Raw genomic sequence first — 12,371 nt, forward strand, 5'->3', positions numbered from 1 at the left:
CTCCAGGAACTGCAGCCACTTCTGCTGCTCCTACCCCAGTCCTACAAAGACCACCGGACACGGCAAAGACCACTGGACACAGGCAGTGCGGGGGCAGCGGCACAAATCTCCCCGTGACGCTCCCGCTTCACAAGTTGCTGAGGAAGTTGTGCCTCCGTCCCGCTGCTAAGAGATGAGCACCTGTCCTCGGTTTTCCCCCCCCAAAAAAGAAGAAAAAGTCCTATTAGAATGGGCAGGCGTGGGGAAGGAGCACTTGGGTCACAGCTGGCATGCGGGCGGTTGCTTGGAAGGTGCAGGGAGAGCTTCACAGCAGGACCAGGTCTTGTGGCCACTGCCCTGGCCCCTGCGCTGCAGCAATTTGCGGTGTGTTTCTCGGTCTGGTTTGAAATGTCCCAGGCGCCAGGACATCACCTCGCTGCTTTGGCTTCCCTCGTGCCAGCCATCCCCCGTGACAGGCCTTTGGCACGGATTAAATAACTGCAGGTGAACTGCACTAGTATTTTGAAACAGTTTTATAATCTTTTTTTTAAAAGATCCTATAATCTTCTTTTAAAGAAGTATAAGATCTTGTAATTTTGGTTTTTTTTTTCCTAAAAAAAGTCTCCCTGAGCAGCTGTGTTTACTATCAAGGCTGCTGCTGGGCACGCTGTCCTGGCAGTGTTTTGTACACCGTGTCTTTCAAGCGCGGACTACAGAAGATGTTGATGCTTAAATAGAAGGGGCAGAACTCTGCCTCGGTGGTACCGGCAGGCTGAGTCTGAAAGGTGACGATCTCTTGCCAGGAGAAACGAGCTCTCCTTCCATAAAATGACAACAAAATTAAAAGACTAAGCAGCTCTTCTATTTGTTTCTGAGGGTGGAACACAAGTGGCTCGGACAGGGCCGGGTGCCCTCATGAACACCCTCGTAGCCCGGTTGGCTGTGATTTTCATGGTGGTTAGCATGCACTTTTGCATTTTATGACTTAATCTCAATCTTACGTGTTTTGCAGACCGATTCCTGTTGATCACACAATTATTGCTCAGGGGGGCTGGAGAGACGCGTGCCCCCCCATTTATTTTCTGTATTTTCCTACACTGGGGCCAGCACACTGCATGCCGTGGGGTGGGATCCCTGAGCCCAACACTACTGTACAAACACGGTTTAGAGGTAAAACCCTGAGCATCTTGAGCGACTGTGGGAGACGTTAACTCCTCACAACAGAACAGTGAACGTGTATAAACCTCCTTGGAACTATAAATCATTGCAGAGCAGCAAAGCATTGTAAAGAGCAACGATTGCCTCTTGCTAGGAAAAGTAATCACAGGTTCTTGTTCAATCAGGACTTGGTCAGACTTTCCCAAATGTCCCCGTGTTTTGTTCTTTGGGAACAAAAGGGATTTTTATTTTTAAATTGCACCAGGGTACCTCCTACCATTATGTCAGAAGTGGAATGCGGGATTGTGTTTAAACAGTATTTCCAAGTGAAGCTAGAACGAACAGGTTTGATGGTGAGTACCAGGACTTACCCAGTTTCTAACCTCTCTCCTGTCAAAATAATTGCCCTTCTATCGCTACTGATTTCCCCCGAGAACAATGTCTGTTACCAGCACTGGCAGGTCTAACACTGAAAATAGAGCACGCTGCATTTGTTCAGCGGTTTGAAACATCAGCTGTGAAGCCAGTGAAGCCACATGACCTTGAATTTGGTTTGCCTTTGCGTTGTCTCACTTGCTTCATGAGAAAGTTTATTTCATAAGCAAAAGCCTCCTGCTACAAATACAGCTGAAAAACACTGTGGAAAGCTCTTCTGCACCCCAGGCATTGTGTTCCGAGTCAGGGTGTTGTGCTGGCGTGATGCACCACTGACAGCAGCTAAATACAGCTGAGAAGCTGGATACACAGGGCAAATCAGCCCAGAAAATATAGAAAATATCAACCGGTCCTAAATTTATCTGGTAAAATGAAAATTTAATGGTGACTGGAGTGGGTACAAAGAAAGCTGAAAAGGTTTCTGGGCTGGTTTTTAGGCCTGTATGTAAAGACGAAGAAGAGCAGAGGTGCTTGTGCGGGAGCCTGACGCAGAGACCCAAGGACAGCTCTGCAGGAAGGAACTCACCCCAAAATTACAACCCTGTTGGTAGGACTGAGTTCAGGTCACTGGAAAAACCATATGACTTGTTCATATCTGGTTCTGCGTAAATCTGCCTTGCTTTTGGCCAAATTATGCCCTTCGGTCCAGTGTGTGTGTGGGGGAGGTCCCGGTGGGGGGGTCCCAGCCCGGTGCAGCTGCAGTGGCCGCCGTCAGACCCGAGGTCACTCCTCGGTGCTGAGGGATTTCATGAGGATTTGAAAAGGCTCTTTGGGCTCCAGAAATGGGAGAGGTGCCGTGGCTTTGCTGCCCCGTGTTACCCGCCTGGCCTCTGCAGGAGTCCCCTCCCGGGCAGCCCCTCTCCCAGCCCAGGTGTCGGGACGGCGTGGCCAGCCGCCCTGCCCATGGCCGACGACAGGCACCGCCAGCGCACACGCACCCGCTAATTAGATTGCCATTTAGCAGGAGCTGCGAGATGTACGTGCTCACTATTAGTCACGTCTGCAGCCTGGCTTCCAGTTGGACAGCTCTGGGGTTTGCAGGCAGCGCTGCTGTAAGGGAGGAGCGCGCCGGTCCCCATCACCATCGCTCGCCCCGTGTTGGTGGTCGGCGCTGCAGCCCCGGCAGCGGGGAGGCTGATCCTGCTCCGCTCTGCCGAGGGAAGCCGGGCATCACCCGTTCCCATGCAGGGTGCAAACAGGCTCATTCAGCACTTTAATTGCTCGGTTTATCGGGTGCACTTTCAGAGACACGCTGTCACTAAACAAAATAGAGCAATTTAGTTGTGACCAGTAAAATCACAGTCAAATGATAGTGAGCATCTCACCAGCCAACCTACACCGGTAACCGCTGCGTATAAAACCTTTTTAACTGACCTCTGTTTGTGTTACAAAGATCAGGCAGTAAAACCGAGACTGGTTTTGTTTTACAAGCAGCAGAAGAGGGGAGGGAAGCGGCCCCCCCGGGCCCGGCTCCTGCATGCCTGGCACAGCACGGTCAGCCGGCGGCCACGGCCTGGCTGCAGGGCTGGCAGGAGAGGGGCTCGGTCCACGCCAGGGCTCGCACTGCTGGGGTGCGGGTACCACCGCTCTGTGCAATTCTGGGAGCCAAGCTGTTGGCTCGGGAATGGGAGGGATGGGGCAAAACCCAGCCCAGGCACAGCTCCCTTCAGCCTGAGCGTCAATGACATTGATAATTGAATCTCGACTCGCCCCACCGAGGCTGCACTCCTCTGTGTGGGTGAAACCAAGCAGGCTCTCGGCGCAGGACGGCGGCGGGCTGCGTGCTCGGGCAGTGGTTTGTCACAGGTGGGGTTTCCCCAGACCCGCTCCGTAACTAATTGGTGTGACAGGGAATTAGTTGCACTCATTTGCATTTTCTGTCATCGAAGTTTACTGGAAAAAATAACCAGCCTGCCATGACTCCGGTGTCTAAAGATGCGGTAGCTGCGGGTGGGCTCAGGCCCCGGGGATGCCGCGCTGCCCCGGCGCAGGGCAGGGAGCGCCAGCGCAGTGCCGGCCGGGACGTCGCGCTGTAAAGGTCCCCGTGGGCCAGTGCTTTATGGCCCTCTCCCATGTTCTGGGGGAAATGTGAAATATTTTGTGACCGACGACTTTTTATAACAAGAACAAGAGCGAGGGATGGTTACCCTTTGTGATTATCTAGAGGAACAGGTTGTACCTTTCAGGATTTGTTAGGTAAGCTTGGGTGAGAAGGTCTTAAAACACAAGCGGGGAAGGTACCGCAGCAAGAGGCGTTGTGAAAACGGTGTGATTCGCTGCAGCTCTGGCCAGTACCCGCATTCAGCCACGCTTCGCGGTGATGGCGTCTCCACTGGGACTGCGGCATGTTTTAAATTGCGGGTGAATAAATCTAGTGAACACACGTGTTTTTCTATCTCTAGAAAGATATTTGGACAAAGAACATAAGTGGAAGGAGACAGAAGTGACCCCGTACCGGCGTGCTGGATGGGGCTGGGCTTGTTCCGCTGCCTGGAGGTTTGCTCTCAGGTGGGCAGGAGGCAGGCAGGTTGGGGATGACACTGGTTCGTGTCACTTGGCCCCACAGGGGTTTTGCTGGCGAGCGTCCCCCCCTGCGCTTCACGTCCCGCTGCTTTTGGGAACGCCGCCTGACGGCAAGGCTGCCAGGGCAAAAATGCCATCTGGGGCAGCGTGGGGCATGGCGCTGGGGGGAGCGCGCATGGAAAGCTGTGCAGGGCCGGCAGCCTGCCTGCATGCCCGGCAGTGTGGGGAGGCTCGGCCCCCCAGGGGGATGTGGCTCCCACCCAGCTCCTGCTGGGAGGGAAACTGAGGCAGGAGCGTAAGACTGGGAGAGACAAGGCGGTGTGGGAATGTTACAGGAAAGTGCCAAAGCACAGCTGATGAGAGAAGAGAGGACAAAACGCAAGGAACATGCTGTCTGCAGCCCGGAGGGCGGGTGTGTTTCCCTGTTTATACCTCGGACTGTGTTGCAACCCCGAGCCCATGGCTGCTCTCGCCCGGGCGGAAGGGAAGAGCCCCGGTGCAGCGTGGCCGGCTGGCGGCGGGACCCGCCCCGGCGCCCTGCACCGCAGGGACAGCCGGCAGAGCCCCTGCCCACTGCCACCACCGTCCCCACCATCCCTACCACCACCGCCGCCCCCAACACCACCCCCAGCTCCCTGGGGCCGGAGCGTCCTGAGCCCCCACTGCTCTGGAGAGGGATGAGTGGGATGAGTGGGATGCCCCCTCATGCACTCTGGAGTGGGATGAGCGGGAGGGGGATGAGCGGGATGTGGGAGAAGAGCCTTTGCTTTTGGGAAGAAGGGGGACAGACGGAGAAAGAGATTTCATAAAAAAACCCAAGGGATCAGGGTCCCCTTGCTGCCAGAAAGCGTCAGTCCAAGAGAAAAGCTGTTCAGGAGCGATGCAGTTGGATAATTGTGCTGTTGCTTCAGAAAGCACCGAGCACCTTGTGCGCGCAGTGCTGAGAGCTGCAGACCAGCGCTCATTTTGGGAGCAATCGTGTGGCTGCGGGCCGGCAAGCGCAGCCCGATGCCCGCAGCCCCCACCTAGAGAGCGGCTGAGCAGAGCCCGGTGTGCACCTGGGGCTTGCAGGGCCGGCCGGGCCAGGCTGGTGAGCACACGCTGGTGTGCAGGCAGAGCTGTGCGGGCACGCGTAGGTGTCTGGCAGAGGAGATGGCTGTTGCCAGCATTGCCCTCGGGAGCAGCGTGGCATTGAGCTGCCGGCACGGCGTGGGGCACCAGGAGATGTCGGCGAGCAGCGGGAAGAGCTGGGACCAGCGCTGCCCCACAGCCAGAGCAGCAGCTCTAGGCTCCCCCTGCGTAGGAGGGAACTCTGGTTTCTCGGATGGAATTGCCCAGCCTGGCCTGGGATTTTTTTCCTCTCCTTCCCCTCCTTAGGCATCGGTCACACTCAGACCCAACTCTCACTCTTCCCGGGGTTCGTCAGCCGCAACCAGCGCCTCCTGCCCAGCCCCACTGACGGCGTTACCCACGTGTGCCAGCAGAGGCGTGGGGAATCGGCGATGACTCCATACCTCCCGGTCCGTCCTGTTCGCAGGGAGATGCTGGCATCGGGATTAGTGCCGGAGCCGTGTCACGGCATGTCACTGCAGAGGGCAGCTGCTGCAATCGTGGGTTAACCTCTGACTCACGCTTGCCTGAAACTGCTCCGGCGCTGCCACAGCTCGGGCCTGTGCTTGGGATGCTCCGGCTGTCGGCAGCCCTCCCGGGGCTGAGGCTGCTTGAAAACGCTTCCACAAAGTGCTGAGCGCAGGCTGGGCTGGTGGGCATGGCTCAGACCTGGCATCTGGCGGGGGGGAATCGCTCCAGGGAGCTGCCCAGCTCCGGCCAAGTGGTGCTCACCACTATGGTGTTGCCTGAGATGGGCAGTGGGACTTTGAAGCCAAGGCAACGATTTTGTACAGTAAAGTACCTGCCTGCCGGCACCCTCCGTGTCGCACACCCAGCGCCGCAGCCTCCCGCGCTGATTTGAGCCCTGGGAGCAGCGCTGGTCTGGGGCTCTCTGGCTGCAGCTCCAAGCAGAGGGAAGTCACTGCTGCGTGTCGAGAACGCCTGTTGCTTTAGTGTGTCATCGATGGGCTACTGGGGTCTGGTGGCAGCTGTGGCTGCTGCTGGTGAGGTAGCACCAATTTCCCAGACCGTGGGGCTTCGGCTGAGCAGGAGGCACGGGTGGGCTCTCGTGGGGCAAAGCCCCTCGCTTGGGTGTTTCCTGGGAGGTCTGACGGGAGAACACAGCAGCAGCAGAGCTGCTGTAGCCCTGCAAGCCCCTTTGTGGGTGTCTGGAGGAGAAACCTCCTAATGCTGATAGTTACGGAGCTGGCTCACCCTGCCCTGAAGGTGAAAGGGTAAGATTAAAATATCCACAATCTCCAGCCACCTCCCGGCCTCCCCAGAGCTGCGCCTTATTGCAGGGCACAAGTGAAGGCTCAGAGCCTGAAAAGGTTTTCCATAGGCATGTGCTGGAGATGCCTTTCCCCAGCCCCATTTACATTAATGAGGCATTTAACTCCCCAACCTGTTTGTGGACCACTGCAATGTCACCCAGCGCGGAAGGGGGCCTGGGCAGCCTTTAACCCCTTCAGTGCTGCCCAGCTGCATCTGCTGGGAGCAGCTTTGGGCAGCCATCCCTTTGCTCTGAGGGAGGCTGGCGTTACCCCTCCAGGCTGACATCCCAGGTTGCTGCACCCCGTGGGGCTGGGGGCAGTGGTGCCTTGGCCAGCTGGGATCGGGATGGGGTCGGGCTGCATCTCAGATGTGTCTTCCAAGGAACCTGTGACTTATTGTTCATTGTCTCATCCTGGGCAAGTTTTTCATCCCGGTTGACTGGGAGGTTGGATGCTCCCATTTCTCTCTGGATTACCGGGTGAAATTCTGTCTGATAGGGAAACCACACATCCTGCCCGCATTTGGCTGTCCTGTCTTTGAGTCACTTTTGTGCTGGCTGTTCATGCTGAGCAGTGAAACAAGCAGAGTCAGGGTGAAAGTCTTGCCTTCCACCCAGGAAAAGCCTTTGCCCAGCAGTTTTGATTCTCAAAAGTACTTGAGCAGCAAGTCCCGCTACTGCAACTGGAGTTTGTTTCTGCACAGCTGCCCCTCTCTCCATGGTTTTCATGGCACATGTTTGCACACTTGTGTCAAAGGAGCTGGGAGCACTGGGAAAGCCACCAGCAGGCGAGGCCAGCAGCGGGACTGATGCCTGCTCTGTAAGTCCTTCCACCACAGCTCGGACAAACCAATCTCCAAACTCCTTGTGGCAGGACGAGGGCCCGCGTAGCCTTTGCAGTGCTCCTTTCAGGGATGGGGGTAGGTCAGGACAGTAACTACAGAAATCAGGCACCCACAAGCAAAACGCCTGAGCTATTTGGGTTAGGGTTCGTTGGGAAGATTTCTCTGAAAAAAACCCAGATTTGGTCTGTGCCCCTGAAGGCTGTTACGGGGCAATTGTGTATTAAGTGAGACAAAGCTAGCCCTGGGTATGGCCAGCAGACTGCATAACGTGGTGTACGGAGGTGTCCGTTCCCCAGCAGGACGGAGAAGGGCCAGCAGGCTCCGTGTGTTTTCAAACCCAGTTTCTGTCTGGGCATCACTTGCTGGGAGAGGCACCGGCGGATTCCTGCCGTCCGGCAAACCTTCTCTGTGCAGCTGGAGTTTCCTCCTCCTCAGCCCCCCCCAGCAGCTCCTCTGTGACCCGCAACTTTCTCCCCTCCGGCAGCAACTGCTGCTGGGAGCTGTGGAAGAGCTGAGCGAGGCTGGCCCGCTGCGTCTCCTCTGCTCCAAAGGGCCGGTCCTGGTGTGCAGGCAGCTTTTCCCTGTGAGTCACCAGCACCTGCCTGCTGCAGGTTTGTTTCGACACCTCTCCCCAGCCCGTCCTTTGCCCCGGCGCCGAGGCAGCGCTGTGCCTGCGACTCTGCCTGCGCCTTCGCCGCGTTTTCAGGTACCGCAGCCGCTCCCCTGCAGCCCCACGGTGCTGGCGAGTGGGGGGCTGCCGGCTCCCACGCGGGGCGGGCTGGGCTCCCACCACGCGCCACGAGTCTCCTGGGAATACTGTCCCCATACGAAGAGACCGGGGTTCCCACCTGACCCTCGGAGCAGCGGCTGCAGCGGCGCAGGAGGGGATATCACTGAACCACAAATTTTACTGCCTGTTGTTCCCGTAAACGCCGAGCTGAGTTTCTCAAACGCTTTGAGGTTATGATGTTTAGCGTGTGTCATACCTGATTCTTGTACCGTCCCAGGAAGTTTTCTGTGTTTAAGATGACTCAGGAGTTCAGTAGAGTTCAGTATTTAATTTACGATGAAGTAATCCGTTTCTGTAGCTACTCCATGGTTTTCTGCCTCCCAAGGATTATTCATACAAGGAGTAAAGGTGCTGTGCCTGCCCTGAGAAGTAAATGCAAAGAGCACCTACAGAAAACCTGTGCTTTTCCGAAGAGTTTAGAGTGGGTGTTCATGCCAAAAAGCACCTGGCAGGACACACATCCCAGGTTATCGACCAGAGAGGCCTTACAGGCACGCTGCAAGGAAATGCTACGCTTCAGCAGCCTTGCTCTCAATCAAATGATATTTTCCTTATTAGAACTGGAGTTATTGGGTATAAAGTTTGACCAGTCAATACAACTGCTTTCTTGCAGGATTGGCACCACTTAGTTTATTTTAAAAGGCTTTTGTTTTGCTCTGGGAAGCCTTTAAAAATACAAGGCTTTCTAAAATTACCACTCATCGAAGTGTCATCTGCTTTACAGCTCTCACTGAGGTCTGGCTTTGCTCTAACGAATGCGTTACTGCGAGGCTCTGTCTGTGTTGTGAAGTCTCAGGTACCCCAGAAAAAGATCTGGGAACCAGCCTGAGACATCCACACGACACAGCTTCTGGCTGCCACCGTGACGGGAAGCGTGGCCGCTGACGAGCACTGGGGACACGGCTACCCTCCGAGGCCGTGCCCCGTCAGCCCGTCCCGAGCTGCGCCAGCTGCCGGCGCCTTCCCCGTCTGCAGGACCCAGGTGCAGCGCGATGCTCCAGGCAGCAGCTGTGGGGGGTTTCCTTCCTTTCCGGAAGGAAAATGATGGCATGAATAGCACCTGCTGATTTAACCCAGCTCTTGGTGCTGGAGGGTTGCTGGGAGTGGGGTAGAGTCACCTGAGCAGCCTGAGAGGAAGAGGAGTCCCTGCGTGAGTGGGCTCAGCAGTGGGAAGGAGCTGCGCTGTCCCAGCAGCAAGCTGGGATCCTGCAGCCCCTTCTCGGTACTGCCTGCAAGCAGAATTGAGCAAACCTTGCCTGTCCTGCGGAGAGCTGCGGTCTGTCGAGTGCTGTTGCCCACACAGGTACAGATGAGGAACAGAAGAATTTTGGTATGTCCCACCTTGCAATGTTTGCTTGCCTTTTCCCAGGGAGATGGTTCCCCCCCTCCCATGTTTGTAGGATGCTGTGCTTTGTGAGAGTTGGAGTCAAAATTGACCCTAGCAACTGTCTGCATCTGGAAGAAAGTCCTTAGTCAGGTGTTACTGAGCCAAACGAGCTCCTATATAAAGAAGCAACAAACTGGAAAGGAAGGAGCTTATTGTAAGACGTTATCTAGCTCTGAAGTTTGCTGTTATTTCCACCACCGCTGTAGTTGGGACAGCTCATGCCTGTAATGCAAAGGGTGAGGTGGCCTGGTGTGCACATGCCTTTCGTAGGCTACCCCAGTGGTTTTCTCCAGGTTCTGTTTTGCCGCTGTTGCAAATGGGGCAAGCCCAGTGTAATGAGTGCTGTTATTTGATGCTGTGGTGGGGACAAGCGTCAGTTTGCTCCGAGCACCTCACCTCCGTGCGTTAGGGAAGGGTCTCTGAAGCAGAGCAAACCCAGTTCTCTCTTCTCCTCTGGTTCCCAAAGGACTGTCCAAGAGTAGAACTGTCTGGAGACACCTGAGGTTCCAGCATTTTGGGTCACCTTGCTGGCTAATGCTGCTTTCTGAAAGGTATTTTCACTATGCACGTGCTCATACCCCCGGCTCCCCCAGCCTGCTCCCGGGCCAGGTCTAGCGGCAGTCTGCAGCACAGCCCCACCTCTGCAGAGGAGCCCAGGGCACCTGGCAGCCCCAGGGCAGGCGCAGGCAAGTTCCATAATCTCTTGGGATGCCTGCGTGGAAGGAATTTGCATATTGATTTAAAAAAAAAAAGCAGTTATTAAAAAATATATCTTTATTTTTCAGTTTATCAGCTATTTAAATAATCCAGTTAAAATATGTTTTATTGCACATTAAAGAACCTTTCTGGATTCTCACTGTCCTATATAAAATAAGCTTATATAGAGAAAGGAAAAGAGACTTTCTTACACTTACACACACACTCAATCACTCTTGCTCTACAAAAGCCCTACGCAGCCAACCCGGTGTAGGCTATATTCATCCTCAACATCTATACAGCGTGCTCTAGGCAGCTAAGAATCGGCTATGGTAGGAAAAAGTCAGGTGCAGGACTGGGAGCAAGGGGAAGGGTGCTGCCACCGCAGCTGGGTGCCCTGGAGGTCTCTTCACAAGCACGCCGCAGCCGCGCAGGCGGCAGCCTCCGGCTGGCCTGCGGCGCGGGGAGGGTCCAGCGCGGTAGAAGTAGCACGGCGCTGCGCACAGGAGGCAAACCGCAAGGTGTTGACGCAGTATGGTGGAATGGAGGGGGCATAAGCAAGGTGGACGACGTACTGGTGGGACAGATGTATCCTCTGGCCACCTCCCTTTGGGGCTGTGCGCGGAGCCCGGGGCAGCTCCAGCTGCTGCTGCTGCCCTGCGTGGCTCTGTCCCCTCCCCGGGCACTGCCAGCTCCAGGGCCGGCAGCCGGGGCGGTGAACCGGGTGGCCACAGGAGGGAAATCCTTGCCCGGGGTTGAGCAGGAAGGGTTTAGCAGCCAGCTCCCTTTGAAGCTTCTAGGAAGTCACGTGTGGCCAAGGCCAGGAGCTTAACGAGCTCCTCTGAGGTTACGTTTAATGGCGGGCTTGAGCGATGTAAAATGAAACAAGCTTGCAGAGTATGCAGTTCGTTATTGTGATCCAAATGAGATTTCATGCCCTTTTCAGATGTTTCTTTTGGGATGACCTAAGTTCTCCTACTCAAGCTGTGCAGTAACTTGCTTTACAAGCACATCTATGGCTATCCTAACTTTTCATCTCAGAATAAAGAGCTCCTCAGGCCACCTTTGGAATCAGGTTCCGAATCAAAATTCAACTTGAGAGCTTTCCTTTTATCTAATTTGTGCTCTTCCCAAACCTCTGTCATGCCCCTTCCTACAAATGTCATGCTGCATTCCTGAAAGCCCTGGGTTTTTCCCACAAGTCAAGCCACACAGCAAAGAGCAATTAGCGTTAATACCCAACGTGGCATCAATCTTCTGCTGTGGAGTAATTCCTGCCCACTTACAATGGGGTGTGTGCAGTTGGTTGCTAATGTATGCCTCTGTCTGGCAAGACATCCCAGCTCAGTGCCACATCCTGCTCCAGCCATCTCCTGCAATGATTAACTTGAGAATTGATGTTGCTTGAAGTTCCTAATATCTCTGAGCCCTTGGCTTTTGTGTCTGAGCTTTGCTCAGAGAAGCGTTGACTGCAAGTTCAATCCCTGAATAAGGGTCTGACCCAACAGCCCTTCAGTGCTCGTTTGGATGCGTGCCTTTCACCCCTGGACACGTGGGTCCAGCACCCACCTCTTATTTCGGCACCTGGATGGGTGGATAAATAAGCATCAGTGTTGCCCCACCTCTAGTGTATCGGGCAGCTGCTCTGTGAACGCAGTCTCTAGCCGCAAAGTGCTGTAATTGGGGGGGGGAGTCCTGGGCAAGGGGTTGTCCTGGGGCAGCGGCAGGGGGGGGGGGGGGGTGGAGGGGGGGGGGGGGGGGGGGGGGCCCCCCCCAGCCATGACTGCCAATCTTGCTGATCGTGGCCCTGCCTCTCCAGGTCACTGCCCTGCTGCGTCTTCCCCGACCGGTCCCTTTTTTGGTCGTTCCACCATTTCTTTGCCTTTTGCCATTGGCGCCGCATTACGATGAAAAGCGAATCGATGAAGAAGACCTCAATGATCTCAATGACGCAAACAACTGAGCAGCTCATCCAAAGGCCCAGCTGGCCTCCGAAGTTGGAAAGAAGAATGACGAGCTGGAAGAGAAGAGAGCACGAGGTTATCGGCTCCTGCGGACGCGTGTCCACAGCACCATTACGGTGTGCGGGGAGGCTGCACCAAGCTGGGGCACCCAGGGTTTGCTGTGAGCGCTACCAAATGCGATGGGCCCTTCCCATGCTGCCTGCGTTATCCT

General features: G+C 55.5%; 1 protein-coding gene across 1 annotated transcript in view; it reads right to left on the reverse strand.

Moving 5' to 3' along the window:
* Positions 1–10,357: 10,357 nt before the first annotated feature.
* Positions 10,358–12,371, reverse strand: part of SCNN1G (sodium channel, non-voltage-gated 1, gamma subunit) — a 14,329-nt gene continuing 12,315 nt past the window's right edge. Inside the window, exons 13-14 of the mRNA XM_009320523.1 lie at positions 11,984–12,213; positions 10,358–11,942 (exon numbers count right to left, since the gene is read on the reverse strand). Of these exons, the coding sequence (XP_009318798.1) occupies positions 11,804–11,942; positions 11,984–12,213 (369 nt within the window). The 3' untranslated portion in view covers positions 10,358–11,803. The remainder of the gene's footprint in view (positions 11,943–11,983; positions 12,214–12,371) is intronic.

The sequence above is a fragment of the Pygoscelis adeliae genome, unplaced genomic scaffold (assembly GCF_000699105.1).
Source record: "Pygoscelis adeliae isolate BGI_AS28 unplaced genomic scaffold, ASM69910v1 Scaffold173, whole genome shotgun sequence".
Taxonomy (NCBI): Eukaryota; Metazoa; Chordata; class Aves; order Sphenisciformes; family Spheniscidae; genus Pygoscelis; species Pygoscelis adeliae.